Source organism: Chiroxiphia lanceolata, chromosome 1 (genome assembly GCF_009829145.1).
Source record: "Chiroxiphia lanceolata isolate bChiLan1 chromosome 1, bChiLan1.pri, whole genome shotgun sequence".
NCBI lineage: Eukaryota > Metazoa > Chordata > Aves > Passeriformes > Pipridae > Chiroxiphia > Chiroxiphia lanceolata.
Window position 1 is genome coordinate 62,962,562 of NC_045637.1, and position 26,704 is coordinate 62,989,265.

The window sequence follows — 26,704 nt, forward strand, 5'->3', positions numbered from 1 at the left end:
TGCTCTCCAGATGAAAGTAGTCATTATGTGGCAATCCAGAATGATGGTGAACTCCTAGATTGAACACACACACTCCCCCCTCTATTTCAGTGTATGTATTTAAAACTTGCTTTTTAATATGTTGTTTTAGAGGGTCTCACGAAGATAAATCACTTCTAAATCTGCATGATTTAATTAGCCTGTTCTTTTTTTTCCTTTTATACCCTAACTAAAAGTCAGCCAGCATCTTGTACCTGTATTTTCTGGTGAAGTTACATTCACTGTATTCAAAGCCTGTGAATTATTTCTATACAACATTCTATACAACATTATTTCTATAGAACATTCGCCCATGTTCTCTCCTATATCAAAGAAATGGTAATTTATAAAATGAAGGTTGATGCAGACAAAAACAACGTGCACACTATTATGCCATTGAGCAAAGACACATATCAGGAGACCAATTTGGGTTAGCAGGGAAGACATGGCAGAGGTCAAATGCAAAAAGGCAGTATACAGGAGGTAGAAGTAGGGACAGACTGCAAAAGAAGAGTGTAAAAACATTGCTTTGGCATGTAGAGATGGTATCATGAACACCAGAACTCAAATGGAGTTGAGGTTTTAAAGGGATGTTGCAGGTAACAAGGTGGGTTTCTGCTTCTACATTAGTAGAAGTAGTAAAACATTACTACAAGGTTGAGCAAGGAATATGTGGGGCTGTTGCCAAATGGTGCATTTAGTGACAACAGGCCCAGGTGTGGCAGAAGTGCTCAATGCCTTCTGCTCAATCTTCCAGAAGAAGCTCTCCCAGGCCTTTTTTCTTAGAGAAGTGTTTCAAGGAGGAGGAGAACTACAAACTGTGAATGAGGATTAAGTCGGGAGTGGCTTGAGAGAACTCAGCCCAGACAAGTCAATGGGACCAGATTGGCTGCATCCAAGAGTGAAGAAAGAACTAACCGATGCCCTTAAAAGGCCACTTTCCAACATCTTTGAAAGATCACAGAGACTAGGGAAGGTCCCCTGTGATTGGAGGAAAGCAAATGTTGTACCCAGCTTCAAAAAGGGCCAGAAGAACAATCTGTGAAACTGTATTCTGGTTAGTATCACTTTGGTCCCTGAGAAAGACAGGCACTCACTTGTCCACCTTCCCATTCAGTTTCTCAGAATGAGCTCCTGATACTGTGTTTCTGTTTTTCATTCTGACCAGTTGGAGGAAACTGATTGAGGGTGGATGTGGATGTGGAAGGGAAATGGATGAAACTGGGTAAGAGAAAGTAACTGGTGATATTTAGGAAAAGAAGAACAGTAAGAAAATAAACAGTTCAATTAAATAGCCTTCAGAAAGATTTTGAAAAGCACAAGAGACTACAAGTAGATTATGAGGTTTTTCGAAAAACTAATTATAAGGCCTGAATGTTGAGAAAAAAAGGGGAGTGTAGCAACAGAGAAACTACTGAGCTTTTCAGCGACCTGAAAATTGAAAGCATGCAGGGGAAATTTGGTGTAATTACTAAAATTGAGGGTAATAAGAAATACAATTATAAAGTTAAGCAAGCTGAGGTACAAAATAAGAAGAACTGGCAAGGGATGTGACGTATCACAATAAACCATTGTAAACATACTCATGGTAAAAGGAAGAGTAAAGAAAGAGTTGGCCCACAAGTGATGCTAAGAAGGCTGAAGTGTTTCATGTCTTTTGGTTTTTTTTGTTTGTGTCAGAATAACAAGTTTTGTGGCCATGAAGAAACTGTAGCTGTCATTCAGACTTGCCTTAAGTTTTCATACTTTCTCATGGAAAATTTCTCATTTCTCTCCTTTAAACTGGAAGTGTATATAGATGAGAATTTCAAGTATATCCATCATGAATCTGAATTTTCATTTAAAAAGTAAAATGTTAAATCTGAGAATAGCACCAAGTTGCAGAAGACTGTAAGCACATTGAAGACTAAATTTGAAATCAGAATGGTGTTAAAATACATAAGAGAAATGTCTGAAGAAAAAATAAATAGTCAGGGAAGGACAAATAGACTGCTCTACACATTTGACTACCAGTCAACACAGAAATGCTGGACAGAAATTAACAGTTGTCTTATCATTTTTTATTATCTCTTTAAAAGGCTGCAGTAGATCAGAAGCTGAACATGTCATGAGTCAGCAGTGTCATGCTTTTAAAAACCATCATCATGCTAGATTGTATAGCAGGGGGTGGCTGTTTACACAGCATGAAATACAACTCCTCTTACTCCAGATAAAGCTTCACCAGTAGTAGAATCATACCAGGAGATCCATTTTCGATTGAAATTTTTTAAGTAACTTTTTTTTTTTTTTTGGCAAGCATAAATTTGAAAACACTGTCCAGGTATATGGACATGTTCTAAATTTAAAACATCATCCAGTCAGTAGACAAAAAAGTGAAGTGTTCTTGACAAAATAGAAAAGGTTGAATTCACATGAGCAGGATCAAAAATTCAGAGTCTCTGTGTCTTCAGTAATATGTAAGGCTGAAACTGTTCCTTACCATCTGCTAAAGGCTCAGTTTTCATTCTTTCACTTTTGCAACAAAATACAAATTTATGGCCATTCTGGACAAAATTCTATTGCATTTACAGTGGAAAATATTGGCTTGCCAGCTCTGCTACCACTGTTGAGCTGTAGATGTCTAACTTTAGAGCCCAAATTTGGATCCTGCTGAGTCGTCAGAAACCTCCTGAGAATGACTGAGAGCCCTTAGGTTAGGAACTTGTCTACTTCCTTTACTTGCTCGTGAAACCTAGTCTATCAACTTAGACAACAATAAAACTTGAAAATTTTAATTTCGAATATATCCCTCATTGTAATACAAACTGAATTTCTGATAAAATAAAGCAAAACACAAGGGGAGGCTCTTTTGTATTCAGGAGTCTGTTAATCGTCTAAGGTCTACTGTGACAATTAGGATGATGGTCTATGAATAGGAAGCTTTGAAATCCCTTCCCTTTATTATTTCTTCAGTTTAATCTGAAAAATTTTAGCACACAAACAAAACCTCTTTTAAAAAAATCCCCTTTTACTTCTCAATTTCTGGTCCTGTGTCATTTCCATAGCATTTGGTATGTTGCTGAAGTTATTGTTTTGAGTTGATCTGCTCATCAAAGGCGTGCAGGCCACTCTGGCTTGATTGTGTATCATACAGCCCATCTCACATTTCCTTTCCTAATACCCTGAATGGAGGACATTGGTAATAGGCTGCTTAATTCTTGTGAAGAAAATTACTATTCTGTGAATAGTAAGATCTGATTTATCAGCTCAAATGGCTCAGTAATGGCAGCGAGATCTATACCGTACACAAACCCAACATCCCCATATAGTCCGGTTGTGGAATGCCAATATTGTCCGAAACTAGCCCCTTTTTTTTCCAGGCCAGAGGGAATACTGAACCTCAGGCTGCTAGGAGTGTATCCTTTTAGATCAATTAGCAGCTTTTCAGGTGCAAAGTTCAATCAGCTTCGTCTGCCGGAGCATACTTGATAAGATAGTACTGACAGATAAAGTTAAGTCTTCTCCCTGGCAGCTCACACTGCGGTGACACACGCTGGCATTGATGCGGCTCGTGGGAACTGGGGCTGGCACGCTGCGTAACTAACCTGTCATACGCCGTGCCGAGAGATAATGTGGCAACAGTCTGCAAACTGTGTTGTAGCATTGGAAGCAAGTTAAAATATAGGGCAGCTACATGATACGACATTTACCGCCTGTCCATTCCAACAGGAGAAGTGTCACTTCATTTAGCAACCAGTGCTTAATTTATAAAAACAAATTCACTGGTAGGTAGGTGTGTAACATTTGCTATGTGCTCTTGGGTTTATCCTGCTTGGTAGAAAAAAGTATTTAAAAGATGAAGTTCAATGATAACCCACTTTTCAAAACAGGCTGCAAAATTTTATTCAACAGATGCATCTTTCGTTACTTTGTTCAAAATGCTATGTTATGTCTACACTAAGAGAGACGTGATTTCTTTCATTTTTGAAATCCAAATGTCATAAATGAAATGGCATACTATATGCGCACAAGTTTTTAATTCAGATCTTATATTTCCAGTGTTTATAATTTGCATGGCATATGTTTATGTAAAATAAATTAATTATCTACCAATGATAAATATATAGCAGCAAGTTAGTACCAGTAGCTAGTTGGAAGTTTGTTTATAATTGTCTGTATTAATTATGACAGTTAAATAGGAGAAAATAATTTTCAGAGATTATGTCTTTTGCTAAAGTTTTTTGATTTTCAAATATATTGCATTACTTTACTACTTATTTGAAAACTTTTTTCATTCCTAATTAAAAACAGTTATTAGTATAATGAGTATTTTCAAAATCCTACTTTTAATTTTTGTATATTTATAAAACCCCCTAAATTTAATTGTTTTTAACAATTGAGTGTTTTAAAATCAGTTAAAAGCACTGCAAACTGAATGGGCCGATGACTGACAAGAACTTAACCTTCATTAGGCTTTAGCTGCAAGTCCATTGTTGCTTTGGATCAACCTAAGACATTTCAGTGCAATAGGTGTCCTTTTCTCATGAAAAAGATGTTACAGTCAAGGTTTTATTGTGGCATTGTCAGATTTTTAGAGAGAAATGTGTTTGAGTTAGATACATGCTCACAAGATTTTGTCTTTGAAATTCTTATGGTAATTCTTCTATAATTGCAGGAAACGTGAAGAGGAAAGTAAGAGAAAAGAAGCCAAGCTACAGAAAGGGGTGCAGAACGTGGAACAAAGCAAGTTTCGAGTACAACAGAGTCCTGCAAATCAAGAGAAGGCCACCAGTGTCCCACAGTTACCTAATAAACCATCTGATACACAGAGTAAGAGACTTCTGCCCCTCAACGCTTCACAAATTCAACCAGGGAGAAATAGCAGAGGTTCACCTAGAGCTTGTACCAGCAAAGGGGCCTCAAAGGAGAGTTGCTTACCAGCGGAGCCTCAGAGTGAAGGTCATAAAATCAACCAAGGTTTGTGAACTTTTTTTAGTTGTCCTGGTTATCTGTTTTGTCCAGGTCTGGGGGTGTTTTATATATAGGACCTGTATTGTCTCTCTATCATTTCTTATTCTTAAGTAATTCATGCAGGATAGAATTAGATAAAGATTCTTTTACTCTGTGTGAAGTAGTCAAAAACACCAGCATATACAATGTCTATAAAAATACCTAAAATATGTGAGAACAGGTTGTTGGCATTTCTATTGGTTACACTCTTTGGAGAAAATAAGATTGAAGATATTTGACATATCTGTGGTATACTTGAAGAATGCTAATGAAGAAATGGTAACTTTTGGTTTTAAACAAGGTTAAAATACGGATAAAATTGTTCTAAGTGACATTTCTAGTACACATGGGGAGCTGTTCATTCAACTTCATTTTCCATGACTGGGTTCTCCTGTGATTTGTCTCTGAAGTCCTCTTGTTGAGAACACTCAAGGATATTTTTTGAGAAGTGAGAATTTAGAAATTGTACTCTGAAACATTGTGTCAAAACTCTTTCTGTTACTTTTCTTGCCCTGCTGTACTCTTTTTTTCTATCTGTAAATGCATCATCAGTTCATCATAATTTCTTGACCACTTCTTATTAGTTTTATGAGATATGCATCTTAATAACATTTCAGTCAGTTCTGACTTCAGCCAGTTACAGTAGCCTATAGCTCAAATATCTCAAAACTGGTAATGTTAAAGCATCTTTGTTATCATTAGAAGCAAAAATTGGAAAAGTAGTTTATTTAAGGTAAGTTGCTAGAACTCCTCAAGTGTAAAATTGCTGCTATTCCCTCTGGAAGTTCTGCTAATCAGAACAGTATAATAATCCAGAAGAAAAGAAAGTGAAAGAACCTTTTCTACTGAATCATTTTGCCTAGATTTCTTTAGCTTTTACATGGAAATACATTGGTAAACAGAATACTTAACTATATTGTTATAGTAAAAGCAGACATATCTTAGCCTAACATACACTATGATAGCTAACTAATGATAAATAGGTATTAAAAATCCTAGCAAGCTTTACCAGCATGTGCATTAACTTTATATTAGTGAAAATATTCAGCTGGCAAAGTAAAACACGTAAGAATAATCAGAAACAGTGGTTTCCAAATGAAAAATGAATAACTGTATTGAACATAATGAGGAAAAATTGATAAGCATGGAAAAAGGGGAAAGGAGAAATAAAGATGTGGGGACGATTACAACAGTGAAGGGGTGAGAAGAGAAGGAGAAAGCCAAAGAAATGATAAAACAGGAACAATCAACCTTTTCTTTTACTATCCATTTTTAGCCAAAATCTACCATTGGTTATGACAATGGAAACTGCATTGCATTAGTCAGACTTCCACTGTTTCTTGGAACAAATATAATGATTTTGCACTGAGACAGTAACCTAAGGAAGTAGGTAGTAAGCCATTCATGGGAAACATGGGATATAAACTGACTGCACAGATCAGGACTGAATTTGTGAAATTTACTGCAGAGGATTCTAGTATTGATATACTTACATTTGAAAAAATACATTAATGTTCAGTTTTCTACATTACCCTTCACAGGAAGCTAGGGAATTCAACCTAGCAGCAAATGCCAGCAGCATGCAGCTTGGACTACTGATTGAAGGCTTCCCTGAAGTTGGATATTTCCTGATGTAGCTATGCCAGAATAATTTTTCTATGTCGATGGTTCTACAAGTAAAATTTTAAAACCATGTAGGCTATTGCCTAAATGTTTTTTTTGCTCTTCAATATATCTTTAAAAGCAGAATATAATTTCTGCAAAAGATAGGATTTTAAATAGAAAATTCCCTGCTATTGTTGATCATCTTTCTTTACCATGAGTGTCAAACATGAAGAGAATAAAAGTCTTTACTCAAGGTTCTTCTGAAAATCTGTAACGTGTACTTCTTGCTATGGTGAGACTGGTTTACCTTCAGAGATTGTAAAGAAAGCCCCCTTTTGCCCAATCCAAACAGTGTTTGAAATAGTGCTATGTCACTTTTAGTTACGCGTTCTCCTTTTGTTATTGAAATGATGCCAGGAAAGTTGATGCAAGAAGGATCAAATCATGGAGTTCTATAATGGGTTCTCATTAGGTGTTTTAATCAATCCTCTTGTGACCAAAACTTTAATGGACTTCATTGGTCATTTTATTGGAATTAAATATAAATTTAGACCCTTTGGGCTGTGAAAAATGTGATTTAGTTGGTGGGTCTTTTCTGATCTGCTTTCCACAGATAAATCCTTCCTTTGTATGTTATTTCACTAACCTTAACTGTGGTATAAACAGATAAGTTTGGGGTTTGTGCTCTGCACTTGTTGTTGCTTGGTCTTCCTAAGAAAGTTTATTTCTATGTCAAAAGACAAGCTAGAATAGTTAAATCATGGAGTTTTTTCCATTATCCAGAATGTGTTACAGTTAAGTAAGGCATGCTGCATGTGCAAACCAGGTGGTAGGTTTTGGAGAGTTCAGAATGAATCTGTTCAGCGAGCAATACTCAGTTATCCAGTCAAGAGCATCCTGTAAAGGCATTACAATGAGGGTAAATATAGCATGGTTTCACCAGGTTTTGGATGATCCAGAAGATTTTCTGTGATTCCAGTGTATCAAAGATCTCTTTCTTTACTTTTTCTCCTCCTACCTACCCTGTAACATCCTGTCTATTTGCTACATTTCATCCTGTCTGGTCTATTTCCTCATTTTCCTGTTAAGTTTCCAAACAGAATGGAAGGTGGATAGATGATGGGAGATTTTCAGTTTTGCACTCCACTGTGGCTTCTGAGTGAGTCATCCTCACAATAGTGTTTAGAAGCAGTTGTCACACAGCAGCAAGGAGGAACGGGAAGGACTTCACAGTTTCGTTCAACATGTCAAGGGAAGTACAGAGAAGCCAAGGGCTTTGGGTTCCCTGGATCAGTGGGTTATCCTGTGTGTCACTGTGTACCAGGATACAGGGTGGCTAGGGCAGGAATTTAGCAAAAAAGCTTGAAACAGTGATGGTCACTTACGGCATTCCAGTTACCGGGAATGAGCAGCTGAGTTCATGGGGCTGCATTCCTGTGTCACATGGTAAACTGGTTTCTTGGGAGAACACCTGTACAGTCAGGTTGGTGAAGAAATAGTTTCTTCCTGTGAACTTTTTTTTTTTAACTCCAATGTAATGTGAGTAAGAAAATAGTTTGTAAAACAGTAAGCAAATAAAGAAGTTTGGGACTCTACTGTTACATGCAATCATGTCCTCTTTTGATTCTTTCTGCTTACTTTTTTTTTTCTTCATTTAAGTAAATTCTAGCGTGTCTCAAAGGTAACTGAGCAAAAAAATTTAGAGAACTAAACTATATTTTGCTGGCTCGGAGACTAAAAGTTGGCTTCCATTTCTCTGTCCAAAGATTCATCGAGGAAGCATATCAAAAGCAAGTCAAGTTGTGTCCATTTCCATTGTGACAAAGCAAAAGAGGGAACAAAAGGTGAAGTGAAACATCAGGTTGCAGCTGCTACAGAACTGAATGGAGAAAAGCACAAGGAGCACAGTGTTGATGCCACAGTGCCCCGGAGGAGCAGAAGGCTTACTACTTCTACTTGTAGGACTGCTAGTGTTGGGGAAAAATTAAGGGATCCAAGTCAGCCTTCATCTGGCAAGAGGGACCATTGTGAGGGAATGGCTGCATTCTTCTGCGATGTCAGTTGTGCTGGTGGGGCTGTGAGAAACTCAAAGCAGTGTGAAGCTTCTTCCAAAGGCAAAAGATGTCGGGAGAAGTCCAGAAGTAAAGAGGTAAATGATAAGCGATGTTCACCAGCTGGTTCTAGTAGACCAGGAAGTGCCAAAACAGTATTTGTAAACAGCAGAAATGACAGCACGCATTCTGTGGAACGAACTGACAAAGTGGAAAATAATGAATTAGCAAAAAAGGCTTCCCCATTATTGTGTGCTGGGGCAGAACCTACCGGAACTGTGCCAAGAAACCCAGTAGCGTGTTCTGCTCCTGCTGACAGTTTAAACTTGGAAAAAACAGATGTAATTGGATCCAGGAACACAGATGATCAATTATGTTCTGTCGCATGGCAAAGTACAAATATTGAACTAGTCCCTTTAGAGATTCGAATGCAGATCATAGAAAAAGAAAGAAAAAGAAAAGAGCTATTTCGGAAGAAGAACTATGCTGCTACAGTCATACAGAGGTCATGGAGAAGGTAAGACTACTGTTTCAGTAGTTAGAGAACAGTGAGATATGCGTAGAAGTAAATTAAATTAAGCTTATTGGCAATGTGCTTTATTTGGTCCTTTTGCTTACAATGTTGCTAGTGCTAAATGAGGCATTTAATAATCCTTCACCAAACAAGGGGAAGTGAATTCCAGTCACCTAGAATTACATTAGTAAGTTCATAAAAAATGCAAGGTAAGTTATGACTTTTAATAATTGGAGAAGTTATTAAACTTGTTTCAAGCACTGATATTATAATTTCTTCCTGGAGTTCACTGCCGTTGTGTTCATTAGCAAAGTTACACATGTAAGGATACAGGGTTTTTCCTGAAAAGGTTTTTGTAACCAGACCCTTTACCACCAGTTACTGACACACAGGTACTCTGGTCTGACTTTTAACTGGATAACCAAACCACAGGATGTTTGGAAGCTTTGAACATTCATTGCCAAAACTTGACGCTAGCTTCAATACCTTGATTAAGCAGGAACAACTGCTGTACAGAAGAGGCAGACAGGAGAGAGTGAGATATCTCAGTGTTTGCTTTCCACAGCATTATCCTGCTTTCATGAATGCATGAGTTTCAACCTGAGAAATACAGTCATTGTTAAAGTACTCCTTAATATTTAATTTCTTATCAAAACAGTCAGAAAGAGTATGGCAGCCGTAGGTGAAGCATATAATATGTACATATTTTATTTCCTATTTTTATTGAAACTTTCTTCAGTGTTTATTTGATGCAGAAAACTATAAATTGCTGATGTTTACTAATATTCTTTCCAGATCATTGACTAGTTTAACAGTTTCTTATATGCTGTAATATTTCTTAGTATTCAATTAAAGAAAAAATAACAGGCAAGTTCCTTTCAGAGCTTAATTGTCACACCCTATGGTGTAGTTCAGTAGTGATGCAAAAATTGTTCCCCCAACCAAACTGTATCAAAGGAACTACCTGTGGGATGTCTAGGAGCATATAGTGGTAGTAACATCTTTTATCCTAGTCCCTGGGAAACCTGCAAGTTTCCTGCAACAGCAGAATCAGGACTTAATGCCCAACTGCCTGTGGAATGAATGCTGATTACTGGTAGATCTCCCTTCTTCTGGGTCATGCTGGAAGCTTTGGTTCACTTGTGGAGGAATTCAGAGGGGCGGTTTCTTCGCCCTGCTGTGCCAGGAGCAGAGTACTAGCTGTCTTCCCAGCTCAGGACAGCCTCTGCATCCAACCCACTCTGTCACAGCGTGGAGCAGAAGGGAAGCACTCAGCCACTGAAGCATCAAGGTCTCCTTTCTTTGTCACCGCAGCCAGCCTGGGCTGTTCAGCCACTCAGTGGCATGTCCTCTGGGCCTCATCAAGCAGGGCCAGGACAAAAGATCTTTTTTTTGTCAAGTACTATGTAGCTCTGAAAAGCTATAAAAGAGTCATGGGATTGTGCTGCCTGCTTTCAGTAGTGCTTCCAGGCTTAAAATTTCTTATTTTGCAAGGTGAAGCATTACCTGTGTTTTCTTATTATAAAAAACACCAGGGAGTGAAGAGACTAACACTGCCAGTTGCTTGTTTGTGGAGTTTTGAGAACTGGTATCTCTCTCATTGCTTTTTCCAGTTAACTTGCAAAGGCTGAAGAAGTCTTGTCTTTCTCAGAAGGAGCTGACACTGCCATTACTAGGGAAGGGACACCAGACCAGACATCCTGTAGTCCAAGCTGGCAGTCATTACTAGGGGAAGGGATACCAGACCAAACACCCTGTAGTCCAGGCTGGCAGTCCATTTGTTCCTAAACTGAATTGTGGCCATTTAGACATTTGTGTTGGCTCAGTGAATACTTCTGTTTGCTCCAGCTCTTTTATTGATCAGTACAAGTATTTCCAAGCATAAGATTGGATTTAATGTCCAGTAATATTCCAGGTTATCTCTTCACTGTTGTTGGAATATAAAAGTTACATTGGCTTTTATGACTACATGCCTTTTCCACTGAAAAGTTAAGATTTTGGAACACAGTATTCATTTTTGAATGATTTTTTTGTGAATTAATTTTTTTTGGTGAAAATTTAGACTTCTACAGTATCAGCTATTTCTGCACTTCTATCATCTTTGCTCTCTGTCTGCTATTTATACATCCAGTTTTGGGATCCCCAGTACAAGAAAGACATGGACCTCTTGGGAGCAAGTCCAGAGGAGGACCACAAAAATGGTCAGAGGGATGAAACACTTCTCCTGTGAAGACAGGCTGAGAGAATTGAGGTTGTTCAGCCTGGAGAAGAGAAGGCTCCAGGGACACCTGATTGCAGCTTTTGAATACATAAAGGGAGCTTGTAAGAAAGATGGAGAAAGACTTTTTAACTAAGACTTGTAGTGACAGGATGAGGGGAAACATTTCTAAACAAACAGAGGGAAGGATTAGATTGGATGTAAGGAGGAAGTTTTTTAAGATGGGGGTGGTGAGGCACTGGATCAGCTTGCCCAGAGAGGTGGTAAATGCACCGTCCCTGGAAACATTCAAGTCAGGTTGGATGGGGCTCCAAGTTGAAGGTGTCTCTGCCCATGGCAGGAAGGGTGGATGAGATGGTCTTTAGAAGTCCCTCACAACCTAAACTATTCTGTGGTTCTGTGATTCCATGCCATATTCCTCATGCCCACTCCAAACTGCAAAGCAAAACAGCAGCTTGTTCTCCAGAGTTTCACCACTTCTGCCAGTTGTCTTTATCTGCTGCTTCCAAATGCTTTTTAAGCAGCTCGGTGTTGGCAATGCCCACCTTGGCCTTCTTTTTTCATGTAGATCCTGACTTCTTGTCTTATGTGTTCAAATCCTTTGGATACCAAAAGCTAAAGTAAGTCAGGAGCAGGTTAGGAGAGTGTAGGTACAAGTGATACTACTGCTACTGGAGGCTCTGCCGTTTTCCTTTAACACTGATTTAAAATCCTTAGAGAGGGGTAGGTGCATGCCATAGCTTTAAGTCAAAGCAAAATGATGTGTAGTGAGTGCTTGTGCAAATGTCCTCAAGAATTGGGATCAAAAGCCTTGCATTAAGGTAACTTACCTGCACAGAAATCCGTATTCCATTTACACTTGCGACTATTAAAAGATTTTGGATGGATCTTTCTAAACAATCCACCTGCCCAAACAGCAACGGTGTGCTATCTCTCCAAAAAGTGCATGCACTTTACTAACACTTTGCATTTTGGAAACTGTGGGAATTAAAGATTGTTTAGATTACATTTGTTATTTAAAGAATTAATAATGAAAAATAGATACATTTGCTCTGTTTGCAAAACTCATAGAACATTAATGAAGATCATAAGTTCTGCAAGACAGCAGGAGAGATTAGTTTGGCAGTTTTTCCATTGTCATTTTGTCTGTGGACAGTTTACTGTTGCTAGAGCTTTGATGGAGTTCATAAAGTTTGCAGCAATATCATGATGCATTTATTTCAGTGAATGTTTTGATGCAGAACACAGAACAGCTCATTGGGCAGTGATGCTGAGGTGAGGGCACTACACTGTTATGAAGAACTAAGCTTCTGTCCTGCCTTCTCTCTCCCAAGCCCACTGGCCACGAACTGTGCTGTCTTTTCTGCTTACACTTTCAAGCTCAACTTGTACTTTATAGTCTTGAGTGTTGTGAAACTCACATGGATGAAGAAAGCTGTGAAATTGGAGGAGATTTCCTCCTCCTGATTTCCATTACCATAGCATTAATGTTAATTTTAGAAAAGAAGAGAGCTCTGCCTCTGCCTTTCAAGCAGAGTTCATATAGGTCTCAAAAAAAGAGGCAATGTGGGTATTTTAGGGTATGGATCCCAAGTCAGATGGTGGCACGTGCCTGCCAAGAAGTCATGGTTAAGGTTTCCTGTTAGCTCACACTAGGCAGCTGTATGTGCTGATTTCTAATATGTTTGTTATTCTGAAATACCCAGCTTCCCATCCACTGAACCCCAAATTACATTTCTTAAGCAGGTGCTTACTGTGTGGCTGTGGGTCCCACTTGGTCCCGTGTTTGTCTTTTGGTCCAAACTTGCACTGTAGCATGTGCTTGTAGACAGCAATAGAATTACACATTGGCAATGTGTAATTCTACATTAGAAACATGACAAGTACATGCTTGAGTTCTGGAATTTCTCTAAATTAAAATTAAATGCATTTGTTTCACTCTGCAAATTTTATAGTCATGTTTTACTTACTGAAAGTAAACATAACAACATAGTGGTACTGGTCTACTTAAGTATATTAAACTTGCCGTTCTCAGGAGAATGTTTCAATTCCCATATCTGAAAACTTCATAAATGTAGTCCTCAAAAGTGTATTCTAAGGTGTGTGACTTGCCAAAGGTTAATTGCTTATCCTGCTCGTCGAGGCTTACGGATCCTGTGTCTGTTTTGCTCTCTCATGGGGGGCACTGAGGCCTGTACCATTCTCCAGGGTCCACAGTGAGTCAACAGAAGCTGGAAATAAGTTGGTTGTTGTCACTGTTGTTCCCCCACTGAAGTCAAGTAGAAGTTGTATTTTTTTATATATATTATTGCTATATGCATAACTCTGAGCAGCAATAATTTTTTAGAGCTTCTGCAGCAGTGAATGTGAATACCATTTGCCAGCTTTGTCACTCTGCACATATATTCCACATTTCTTTTATGTACAGAGGTTTTGTTGACTGAGCATTGGGTATTTTTGTAAGGCACCATGTCAGACTCATATTGCATCAAACTTGGTTCCATTCTTCTTTTTTTCTCAGCTGAATAAAAAATTGTGCACTTGCTCCAAAGATAACTGCCTACATCTTCTCAGTGTCAGAGCTGCAGTTGTTTTCTTGTTGCTAAAAACTACCAGAAGTTCTCTACAAACATGAAATCACAGCTGGGTGCAAAGGTGGACTGCCTGTGAATGGGTCATTTCCCGTATCAGCAAAGGCATCTGGCAGTAATTACTGAATTCCAAGAGAGTAGCTTAGTATTCTTTTCTGCTCAAGTATAAAACAGTTCCCCAGTTGCTTTTCCTGCAGTGGTATTCACTTAACCCATCCTTAGCTCAAGTTCTGTTAGGAAGTCACTGTAATTGTGCTCCCCCTTCACTTTCTCTCTTACCCTGTTGAAAAGTTAAAAGTGACATGTTATTTAACAAAACTGGATAATTTTTTTTCTTCTGTCTCTCAGTAATGCTCCTGTTCTGAATTCATACAGTGCTTCTCAACTTGCAGGCATAGGTAAGATGCAGTTGATGCCTGCATTTGTTATGTATTTTAATGAGCTGCATAACAGTACACGCCTGAATTCTGAAGCTTCACTAAATTAAGATTAAATAGGTTTGCCTCACCCAGCAAATTTCACAGCGGTAATTTACTAAGCTTATTGAAAGTTTAAAATTATTTGGGCTGTAACTGAGCATATCATCCCCCTTTGGCATTCTATTGTGCTTTTATGTACATTTTGTTTTGTATATGGGTGCTGTTTTGTTTGAATTATACAGTTCATTGGCTTATAACATATATTTAAATAACTTGTATTTAGTTGTATTGTCTTTTGTTCTAATTTAGAACTTATTGCAGATGGAGCAACAGAAGAAAATCGCTCTTTATCTCTCCTTCCTCATTCTCTTTACTGGGACATTTTGAATGCCAGAGGGGATGACGATCAATGTGGTTTGGCCCCTTACCAAACACTTATAATTAATATTTTACAAGTGTTACTCAATGTTCATTTGTGACAGGTTTGTACTGGGAAGATTCAGAGTTAACTGCTAGGCCAACTAATTGATTTGTGAGTGTGAAATGCCAATACCCAATTGAATACTTATGTCCGATTCAAGGAAAGAAAACCAAAACAAACAACTCCTTATTGCTGGTGCCATTTGCCACCAGAGTGTGAGCGGAGTGTGAAGAAGGACAGATAATCTGCCACTGCCACTTGGCAGAGGGCTGTGACTGCGTGTCACAGACCAAAACAGCCAGGACAAGTCCGGGTCAGAAGACAGGGAGCCTTTGAAGGGAAGGGAAAAAACACAGATTGCTGAAAAAAAGGTGAGGCGAGCATCTTCAGAGGGGGGATGGAAAGCAGCTCAGTTTTCTGTAGAGGAAATGTGCAGTTGAACCCATTGGAGGTAGATTTGGTTTATCTTTTGCACTGATTGACTGAGAACACAGAGTGGTGAGGCACACAAGAAAATTTGGTGTTACTAAGCTGTGAATATAGTGAAAATGAGGAAGCAGTATTGATTGTACTGTTATCATAAATATTTATAGTTTTTTCTTCTGCTGATTTTCTATTTATAAAGCAGTTGATAAGCTGATGTTGAAGCACTGTAACTTTTGATACCTGTAATGCCAGATCTTTACAAACTGTGTGAAATAATGGATGCATCCAAAACTGAACCCAGCTCCCACTTTTTCTTGTGAGCAAACATTTCTCATCCAAATGACTTGGCACATCAGTGGGAGTTCTGTTTTCCCAGTTACTCATGTAATCCACCATGTGAACTGATGCGTGGAAAGCACGGAAGTTAAAACAGGTCACCTAAAACAAGTGCTCTTCTCTTTTTCTGCTCTCTAGTTACCAACTAAGACAGGAGTTGTTTCAGCTTCTTAGTGCTAAGCGGCAGTGCAAGGAAGATGAAGACAAATGGAGACAAGAGACAGCTGCCTTCTTCATTCAGGTTGCTTGGAAGAAACAGCTGAACCATGGCCTTCTGAAATCAGTTCCTTCATGTAAAAATCCGAAATCTGTAAACAAAACCAGCTCAGCCATAAAAACCAGCAAGCAGTCTATCCTAAAACAGATATATGGTAATTTTCACTATACTTTATTTTAAATAACTAAGTTTTTATCTTTTTAACAGAGTGTATTCATCTACTCGCTTTTTACCTAATTGTTAGGGATTTCAACTATTTATAAAAATTAGTCTTAATCTCAGGAGTTCTGGGTAATTTTGTTTTAGTTTCAGGTTAAAAAAACAAACATCAACTCTGCAATTTAAAATGGCTTCTGCTAAAGCATTATTCCAGCACAGGTCTTGAGCAACCAAATAATTCCGTTGCCAGAGCTGCTCACATATATCAATGTGGAAACAGAACAAAGCAGTTAAACTGGGGATAGCAGACTGTATCCATGCACTGTGGCTATCTGGATCCTGGTTTCATTTTTTTTAAGCATTATTTTAAACTTTGTTTTGTGTTGTTTTTAAAATATTTCCATTTGAAGAGTATGTTCACGTTTGAACATAAGTGGTCTTTATGGAAAGACTGTCTTTTATAGTGACTCTGCACTGCTTTGCATTGTGCCTGAATGTGCACAGTGCAAAGGAATGCATCTTGAAGAAAGGGTAGAGGAAAGCATTGCTTTTAGACCTTGAGTTCCTTTACAATGTGGGTCACTGATGGAGTAAGGATATGCAAAGTATAAGTACTTTACCAGGTGGTAAGTTACTTCTATCATGGCTCTGTAGCTTAGATAGCCAAAAAGGATAAAACAAATAAATTTATTTTTCTTTTTTTTCCCCTTTTTTAATAACAACTCCAAGATGTATTTTAGCCTTACTTAAATTTCAGTTGTGGTTGTCACAATTTTCTATTATATAGAACGTCTCATGAGTTTCCTCATCAGAAATTAGAATAATTTTTAGGATAAAACAATGCTGTAGCTTATCAAAATAGTTTGTAGCTTTACATAACCATGTTTATGTGAATAAACACAGAGCTGTTCATATTGTTTGTTAAAGGGCGTTCTCAGGAAAGCAGAGTGTGTCAGTCAACGAGATCTCCTTCTAAGCTGAAATTTTCTGATGTGCAGCTGGTCTCAGGTAGGACACATCCATTTTAAGAATACTTTAATGTTTATATATACAAGATTGGTTTCTTCTTAGAAAAGAAAAAAATCTGCTCAAGGACTGGGCTCTCCTTTCAAAATACGACCAAACTGTTGTGATTGTATGCTCTTTCTTTCACTAGTTTTGGACTTACTTGAGCACTGCACTTTTATTCTTATGTCAAAACATTTAGATGAAAACCTGTTTTCATTGGGCTATTACTAGGAAAGACCTTAATATAATGGACTTGTACAGTGCTAAGGCAGATAACATTCACCTGTGGTTAAAACTGCTGACAGATGTTCATACTTGGGTTCAGCAGCACAAATATTTACTAGTCCTGTAGAACTAAAGAATGCTACATGTACCAAGAATTTACACACCTGTTTTTTACAAATACATGCTTTAATGCAGAGATGACAACTTGAAAATCCAAAGCTACTCATCTGATCTCTGCCCTTTCTTTTAAAATGTCATAATGGGATTCCTGTGCTAGGCATAGAGCTTTGGTCATTTCACAGAATTTTGTTTGCAGTTATGTTTTAAGGCTCTAACAAAACCATGCATTTATTTTTCTCCTTAATTCAGAAGCCACGTTGTCATTACCAGGTCTGTTTGCAACTGCAACGTTATGTCTGGAACTGGTATCAGGGCAGTAGGGTTGGCACGATCAGGACTGTCAAGCCATGCTGGCAGACATATAGGGCTGCACCATGTGAAACAGAATAGTGTCAAAGAACTAAGATTGTAAAGGTATTATTGGGGTCATTAAAGGCAGGAACTTTCATGCATGTGGCATTAATTGACAGCTGGCTTAAAAAATTAACCTATATGATCATCTCTCCTACTACTTCTTTACTAAATGCCATTTTTAAGACTTTTTCAAGTGTATTATGTGCTTACTTGGGGTTGGGAGGTATAGTAATGTTAGTGCTTCACCATGTCAAGATTTAGTGCCTTGTTGGGCATTCGGTCTTCATGGCTGTACTACACGTGGCTCAGAGGCAGGACACAGCTAGACAGGAACTAAGCAAGCACTTCACGGAGACAGTAGTTCAGGTAATTTGCAAAAGGAAGTAAAATACATTTTCCAACTAGTTTAACAAAACTATGAAGTCAGAAGGAAATCTGACAGTGGACCTATCCTTGAGTTTGTTAGAACTGTAGGTGAGTTTCTGACTCACTAAGAGACAGAGGCTTTTTTCTTTCACTGACAACTGTTTTAATTAAGAGGCATGACCAGACAGGTGTTTGATTGCCACCTCTTCATGCAGATATGAATCTAAATTTTAAAAGAGCTTTAGCAAATAATGCTTCTTTTCGTTTAACTTTTCAGGACAACAGATCTCCCTGTCTTCTGAAATAAAAAGGCTTTCTTTTGAGGCTTGAGTGTCCTTTGCTTTGATAACTTGGTGACGAATAGGATAGTGATAGGAACTCTGCCCAGTTCCTTTAGAACACTACCTACTTTTATTCACCTAATAGGAGCTCAGGGAACTTTAGCCCTTACTTAAAAGACAATAACATGTTTTTCATCTGACTGCCTTTGTGCATGACAACATTACGTTTGTTGGAAAAGTTCAGAGCTGTCAGTGGCTAATGCCAGATACTCCATTTCTGACGTAGGTGCCTGGAGTAGGTCAGAATGGACTGTTCAGTTTGATTCTTCTCTTGCAGAAGGTACATCTGGGAAAGTGAAGACTGACTGTCAGCTCTAGCTTTAATGTTCATATAGGTAATGGAAAAAGTGTGCGGTGACAAATCTCCACCAAAGTCAGTCAAACACTTTGGAAGGGGGGATATGCAGAAGGTATTCAAAGGAAATGTACAAATAAGTAAGGCAGTTAGCAGGGGACAGGTGGAAAAGGAGCATGCAATGGGATATACAGATATGGGATAGGTGCTTCAGAATATTCCAGCAACTAGGGCCTTTTAGATTGTTACCATTAAAACATTTCAGAACCTGGAATTTGTTCCCTTTTGTTTTATTTTTTTTTTTTAATTTATTAAATAGATTGTCTTGTGTCAATTTAGCAAATGGTAAAGAGTCTGTCTGCAGTAGGCCAGACAGCCTGGTTTTCTGGTTTCACTGTTGACATTAAAGCATCTTCAGAGTTGTAAAGAAGGACGTTTTTCAACTCTTGGCATTAGAAAGAAGTCCTTAAGATGTGCTGGTTCACACCCTCAATGAAACATTCAGATTTAGAAGGACCGTGGCTAGAAGGGGATTAAGCACTGAAATTTAGCCTCAAAACATTTACAAAACTGAGAAGGGAAAATCTGCATATTATTTGAAGCAGATTGCAGGAAATAAAAACATTGCATGAGCCCCAGACATTCGGCCAGAGTCAAACCTGAGGAAAATGGTCAGATGACATTTGACTCTTGCTTTCTAATAATTCAAAGGGCACTTGCTTTAACCCTGGCCTAGTTTCCCGTGATTTCTAGAAATGGCCCACCTAATGTTGCTAAATATTGCTCAACAAAATTTCTTGCTGCTCTTCAGCAAACTTAGCCAAGAGCAGTGTGCTAGTCTGGAAGCCTTCATTCATTTATGAGGGTAAATGTGGAGTTAAGCTTCACCACTACAGGTTGCTGAAGTCCAACACATGCAGCAGCAGCATTCTGTGCAAGCTGTACTGGGTGCCACAGAAATCAAACTATTTACAGGCAATCAACAGTGAGATGCCAGGAAAAAAGGTATGTTAAGTAGATTCACTGTTTATGAAATCTAGAATGCAGTGCAGATGAAAGTTTTCATCCTCTGGAGTCACTCATCTAAACCATTTTGTTCTTTTACAGTAAACAACCTACAATGTGTTAATTTGCTGGAGAACATGGGAAAATCAAAACAATTTTCATACAACATGAGACCAACCACTGCAGCAAAATCAAAAAATACAAGACTCAAGCACTAAGCAAAACCAAATGTTTGGAATTTAAAATCCATTCCAGTACAATTGTTATCTTTCATAATGTATAAGCCATCTACGACATATGAAACTTGAACACATTTTCAGTTTTGTATTATCTCAGTATTACATTCCAAGCAGACTTCTAAGGAGTTGGAGTAATTTTGTGTACAAATTAATTTTTAAGTGCAACTGTTAATTTCTTTACCAACACAGGATGAAATCTGAATTGCATTTGGAAACAGAAAATGAAGCACTAAGCCCAGCATTACAATAACCTTGCAGGGGCGACCAAAGCTTTCCATTGTAAAAAAATAGGAATATTAATTGTGTTCAAACACAGTTTGGAAAGAGAAGGAAAATGTACTAAAGCTCTAGCAGTTCTGAAAGACTGCTGTACTACTTCACCTCAAATTTATTACATTAATTTCAAAATCCAAACAGGAATGGAAGAACAGCCTTCATGCTCCACTTCTGTACTAAAGAAGCAATTGGTTTTAGCTAACTATGGATTTGGAAGGAAAAGCAGAGATGTTGACATAAAACACTGAGTAAATAAATTGCTTTCACAACCTACGGAAACTATTAGGAGTGCATTTTCTACTCTTTAAGATTATCACCAATTTTTTTAATAACTATTTTTCTACATGCATGAAAAGAATTTCTACAGAAAGCAAAAAAAAAAAAGGATCCTGTTCAAGGAAAAAAAAAATAGTTCTTTTAATAGTTTTGCAGCTGCCACAGTGTACAGTATTTACCTTGCACAAAGTATTTAAAAAATATGAACTCAGCAAAAATAAAAAATGTTACTCTAATTTCAAAGTATATTGTTTTCTATTTTTTCTTCTAGTTAGTATTACATAACTCTGAGTTTTTTTAATATGATGCTTCAAAATAACAGATGACTAGATTCCATATAACTCTGTTTCTCTGCAAGCACTTAAGCTTCAAGGAGACTGGATTTTCTTTAACACCCCTCACTGTGGTCACCACATCTATTAAAACACCTTCCAGTAACATCTATTTGCTTGAAAAGACAGGCAATAGAGGTATGCAGTTCTCTGTAAAATTTTTATTGTTTCACTTACAAAAAAATTGACAAGCTTTGTTCCAACATCTTCCATTCAAAACTAAATAGAAGTAAATGCTTTACAATAAATGCAGTTCGACCTCTTTAATAGACCGCGTTCATAGGGCCAGGTGTCTGGGGATGAGAGGCAAGGTAGATGTTGAAACAGTAATGGAGGTCTGTTAGCCACTGCTCTTGAACTTCACCGCTCTTCAGTGTCTACGAAGAAGGAGAAAAAAAGGTAAAACTCAGTTTCCCCAGCAGCACTTGCAAAACTTTGCTTTGTTTTTACAGTTAATTGGGTGTGCTGTTAAAGCCTTGTTCCCCTGCGCACAGTGACACTGTTCTCCTCATTTAAATATTTCAACATGGTATGTCTCTTAAAGCCCAAATAATAAAGGGTTATGACTGGGTACACTAAGCCAGTGTTACGTTATCAAGTGTGTGAATTACACCAGATGTGCTTTCCTTACTCTTAATTAGAGTGATTCACTTATTTCCCCATTCTGCAATTTATAGGCAATTAAAATGCAAATGAGCGTGGTTCTACTAACGCAGGAGAGCTCACTAACCCAGTCTACAAGAGAACTGCTACCGACAGATCAATGTAGCCCATGGCCCAGTAATTGACTCTTCTCAGCATTTGTAAGTGGTTAAAAATACCCAACAGCAAACCCAACCCACACATGGTGGAACATCACAAGAACTGGCTGTGGGCTTTTCAACACTGAAGGAAACCAAACTTGCAAGTTAGAGAAGTTGCATCATAATCTCTCACATGTGCTTCCACCACTACTGTTTTGTTTAAAGTATCTTCTTCAACATTTGCAATAATTTTAAAAAACAAACATGATGTATATGCAGTCTCTGGCAAGCTTCATACCATGATGTCCTTGATGATCTGTTGCACCAGAAACTCGTTTGTGATCATATGGCTCCTGAGCTGACCGTGTTGCATTAGTAAGCGAAGCAACTGAGCAACAACAGGCAGTTCTTCCCGACAGATCCTGCTCACTTGCAGGCTTTGCAGCATCAGCCTCAGTAATCGTGGCAGGAGTGCTAATGCAGATATACATGATCCCCACAGCATATCCCTGAGAGGAAAGCAGAATAAAAATTGAAATGACTGAGGATATATATTTCAAGGATGCTGCTGTGAACTGGCTGCATGGCTGTCTAAGAAAATGTGCCAGCTGCCTTCACCAGTATTAGTAGCAAAGCAGAAAACTTGTACCAGAAAATGCTGAATTTTAAAATATTCCAAAATTATATGCAGCACTGGAAAAAAAAAACAAACAAGGTCCAGCCCTGGAGCTACAAATGTTGCTGAAGTTCTTGCACAGTGTAATTTCTGCTTGACACAGCTGGGAAGACGTTTTTGGTTCGGTCATTGTTCAGGTACACTTGAATCTTTGTTTAAGATTCGTAGGAAATTAAAGTACTCAGATTTTTGTGATACGCAAGTCATTAAATACAGTAAGTGAAGGAGGATTCCGGCTCTAAGTGCACGTCTTTTCAGGAAGCTTTAAACAACTTTCCTATATATGGAAAAAAATGAAGTTTAACTTGTTTAAAGACATTTCCGCTTTTCAGGTAAACTTATTTGAATCTGTTATCTGTAGCTTTTGGGTTCTTTTTAAGTCAAATGGATTTGCAGTCTACATAATGATGCCTGAGAAGTTTTGTTGAAGCTGAAACATCAGGTCAGTGAAGAGTACAAGGTTATAAAGCCAAATCTTTGCAGTGTTTTTAAATGTATCTAATGAAACCAGGGCTAAAGATTAAGGTATAAATGTCCACCTTTCTAAAGTCAGGGTGGTTCTGACATCTAAGTAGAACAATAGAAGATGAAACCTTCTTCAGTTATTGTATTAAGTAATTCCAGCTGTCTTTCTTATATCCAAGTACTGTTTTGAAGTAAGCAAAAGACAGGAAAATAAACTTGGGGGGGGGGAGCAAGGGGCGGTATCCTTCCATTTTACATCTTTAAATACTTGTAGCTGCAAAGACAGAGACAATTAACATGGTAAGAGCAGCTTTACCTTTTCTGTAGATGTTCTGCATCCTCTTTGTCTAAAGTCAGCAGAAAGTACAGAAGACTGTAACAACAAGAGGCCAAGAACTTATGCAGGTTTTCACTTATAATGCAGGCTTGATCCAAGAGCTTATTTATGGCACATAGAACAGATCCAGCTGTGCTATCAGGTATTACAACCAATCCAACCTGTATTAAAACAAAACATAAAAACCAACCCCAAGTTCATCACTTAATACACAAGTTTTTTTGCAGGGATACAAACATGCTTAGAGCTGAATGAACCTCTTTCCTACCATGACATGTATTACTTGGTTTCTGTTCAAGTTCTACATACCACTGCATTTTTTCAAATCCCTGTTTTCCCAAGAAATTGCCACCCATACCAACAGAAGGTTAAATTGACATCTTCATTCCATTCCCTTTAAACAAGCACTCATCTCAAACATACTTAAAAAACACAGCACTGCTTTAAGCCTTGCTCTGAATGACAGTGCAGGCACAAACAATCTTCTGGGCAGAACAGGTCTTTCCTTTTAAGCATATATCATGGGACAGGGCATCCCTTCCATGTCTTGAAATGGCAGTGAGCAGCCACTGAGGTAGAAGGAAACTCTGATTTACACTACAGAAAGCAAAGCTTCTACCAGATTGTCATCAGGGTGAGTCTCCTTTGAAATCCAACAGGAGCATTATGAACTGAGATAAATTAAAGCTAATGAAATATATGGTGAACACATGGCTGGGGTGATGCTCTTCTGTTGTCAAAAAGAGAACATCATCTTGAGTAAGGATTTTATAGGCATGATAAATAATTTAGAAAAAATTCTTTTTTGGGTAGAGGCAGTGAATTAGAAAACAGTTTAAATTTTGAAGTGCTATGGAATAAGTACCCTTGATTTTTGTCCCGTTAAGCCATAAAAAAAAATAAATTAATGCATTGCTAGTGTGGCACCATTTTCCATTAAAAAACTGTTTAAGGAATTTTAGAGTGGTCTAACTTGCTCACCTGCAAGTACACTGTTTTAAGCTGACAGAGGCAGTTGGTTTACTTAACAAGGTCACCTGTTTCCTTTAGAAATGTTTAAAAAAAAGATCAAAGTACAAGCTACAGAAATGTGACATGTATTTCATTCATACAATTACTTGTGAGAGGTAAAAGATAAAAGAACAACTATAGGTTCAAACTTTTAAATCATTCCAGCATAAGAGACTGGGTATATTTCAAGGCCATGAGTGCAGATCACTGTCCCAAGCTGACCCTTCCCCAGCCAGGTGCAGAGGCAGGAGAACGATGGTGTTCCTGTGTGACAGAAGGTGGACCAGAGCTGTCACCAAGACCCTGCTGAACACTACAGGACACTGAGACACTAAATAATAAAAACTAATAATGATGTTCCTGGCCAAATAGGAAATAATGACAGCAAGCTAGATCAATGTCTACATGTAAAGAAAGCATCCTGAAAATCAAATGAGCCAACACTGCTGATGAAATGTGTTAGGCAGCCAGTCTGGAAGATGATGTGGACACAGATGTTTTAATTTATACAAATCCAGTACATGAGGCTGCTCAAATAAGTTCCTATGGAGGACGTTGCCTACACGGTGCCTTTCCTTCCTGTTGGGTGTCAGCAGCCAGTTAAGAGATCTTGGGCAGCAGTCTTGTCAACTATAAAAACCCACTTAACTGTTTGCTCTCAAAGGGTCGGAACAGTAGAACACATAAGCCCATTTAAAAGTTAATTTAAGTCAACACCACTCCCAAAAATCCAGACTATGGTTATAGGTAAGCCACTCCTTATAGAAGCTTTGGTCTAGAAAATTCTCAGTAGAGCTCCACACATGGAACTGCAGACACTTCTTAGGTTGTAGAACCACCGTGACAGGAGGGCAGAGGCAGACCCTGTGGTCCTCCCTCTCATCAGGCAGCATCACAAGTAACTGCAAATCTTGTCACCCAGCTCTGGCTTTGCCATCCTCATCTCAGGGAATGTTCAGGATTAGAAAGAGAAGACAGACTGTAAAACTCACAGAATCACAGAGTGGGTCAGGTTGGGAGAGACCACAGAGGGTCATCTGGTCCAACCTCCCTGCTCAAGCAGCGTCATCCTAAAGCACATGGCACAGGATTGAGTCCAGATGGTTCTTGAGTATCTCCAGTGAGGGAGACTCCACAATCTCTCTGGGCAACCTGTTCCAGTGCACGGTCACTCGCACAGTAAAGAAGTTCTTCCTTACATTCCAGTGGCACTCCCTATACATCAGTTTCTGCCTGTTGCCTCTTGTCTTGTTGCTTGGCACCACCGAGAAGAGCCTGGATTCATCCTCTTGATACCCTCCCTTTAGATACTTACATACACTGATGAGGTAAAAAATTCATCTAAAGCTGCTAGTCACTCTTTTGAAAAACAAACCAAATGAAGAAGTATTTCATTTTGAAAACAAGCTGAAGTATTCACAAATCTGAGCAAAACCATCCGTATATGTTTGAATACCAACAGTTATTAGATATTTTTTAAAGTCTTCCTAATCTTGTTGAAAACTTTTAAAAATACTGAAATTATACATGAAATACATGGAATAAGTGGATTACAGGGTTAATGAGACTGTTAGCAAATTTACCACAAGGAAGTTTTAACCTAGAAGATAAAACAGTACTTACCAGATATTTACAGATGCCAGTCTGGAGAATGTCAAAACACTGACTTTGTGAGGGTATAGTGGACAGGCTGTGGCAGACCATCTGTTTTAATAAAACAAAATTATATTTAAGGACTCAAAGTGCAACCCCCAGTCATTCACTGTGCAGTTATACTTTGCTGACAGACCTAAATCCAAAGTACCTAAGGGGACACATAGCAGCTTTGTCTCAAAGTAACTGATTCTTCACAGTGTGTAAGAGTAACACTGTCAACATAAATTGTTCATTATTTAAAGAGATGATGATCTGCACTATTATTTTTGGGAGAGGCTTTCTGCATTTTACCTGTGTGACAGAAGACAAAAAAATATTCTATCCAGCTACACAAAGCCTCCAAATGCCTTTCTTTGGAGGTGAAGAATTTCAGAAAACAACTTTCCAAATAACTTCATGAAGCATGAAACAGAAGAATCACAGTGAAACAGGACAGAAAAATAATATAACAAAGAAGAACGTAGCAAAGATCCATTTCCAACTTATTTTCCAGTACATTCCCAAAAATGTCATGTTCAGAAAAGGATACAAAATGTATTACTACAAAGGGAAATCCTGTTTTATAAACTGCCAAAGACTTTCTGGTGCTTATATAATCAGGCAAACTATCATAAAAACTACCATAAAATGCTATATTGTCTCGTGGATTGGGTAAAAAATATCAGAGCTCTAGTAGAACTGCTGTTAAGCTGTACTGCAATCCTTGGCAGATGGCTTTTGTTGTTCCTCTTTTCCTTCCCATCTATTCCAATAATTTGCAAACTAGTCTGAGCGCTTGGGTGTCCTCTCTCTGTTCACAGTCACTACTCATCCCACCAGTGTCAACTGCAGCCCCCAGAGAGCCAAGGTGCACAGCACAAGTGCATTATTAGGCCATTAGCAATCCTGCTGTCTTCCTTAGGGCAAGTAAGATGGAAGAGCCAATACATGAGGAATGGAATCTTCTGTTTGTGCTTATAGAAAATAGCACGATCAGATGTTTAAGGGACTTCAGGAATTTAAGTCCAAGAGTTTT

At 38.2% G+C, this 26,704-nt stretch overlaps 2 protein-coding genes across 10 annotated transcripts in view; one reads left to right on the plus strand and one right to left on the minus strand.

Annotated features, from left to right (window-relative positions):
• Window positions 1-22,621, plus strand: part of INVS (inversin) — a 95,104-nt gene extending 72,483 nt beyond the window's left edge. For 5 of the 9 annotated variants that reach the window (XM_032693034.1, XM_032693045.1, XM_032693083.1 and 2 more), the window contains 5 exons: window positions 4,673-4,974; window positions 8,379-9,180; window positions 15,727-15,959; window positions 16,892-16,972; window positions 19,781-20,577. In XM_032693034.1, the coding sequence (XP_032548925.1) occupies window positions 4,673-4,974; window positions 8,379-9,180; window positions 15,727-15,959; window positions 16,892-16,972; window positions 19,781-19,896 (1,534 nt within the window). In that variant the 3' untranslated portion in view covers window positions 19,897-20,577. Of the gene's footprint in view, window positions 1-4,672; window positions 4,975-8,378; window positions 9,181-15,726; window positions 15,960-16,891; window positions 16,973-18,314; window positions 18,583-18,604; window positions 18,714-19,780; window positions 20,578-21,478 lie in introns of those variants that run through there. The other 4 variants (XM_032693053.1, XM_032693071.1, XM_032693080.1 and 1 more) reach the window with 4 other exon arrangements.
• Window positions 19,894-26,704, minus strand: part of TEX10 (testis expressed 10) — a 54,438-nt gene continuing 47,627 nt past the window's right edge. The window contains exons 13-16 of the mRNA XM_032693111.1: window positions 25,657-25,737; window positions 23,002-23,183; window positions 21,843-22,053; window positions 19,894-21,178 (exon numbers count right to left, since the gene is read on the minus strand). Of these exons, the coding sequence (XP_032549002.1) occupies window positions 21,065-21,178; window positions 21,843-22,053; window positions 23,002-23,183; window positions 25,657-25,737 (588 nt within the window). The 3' untranslated portion in view covers window positions 19,894-21,064. The remainder of the gene's footprint in view (window positions 21,179-21,842; window positions 22,054-23,001; window positions 23,184-25,656; window positions 25,738-26,704) is intronic.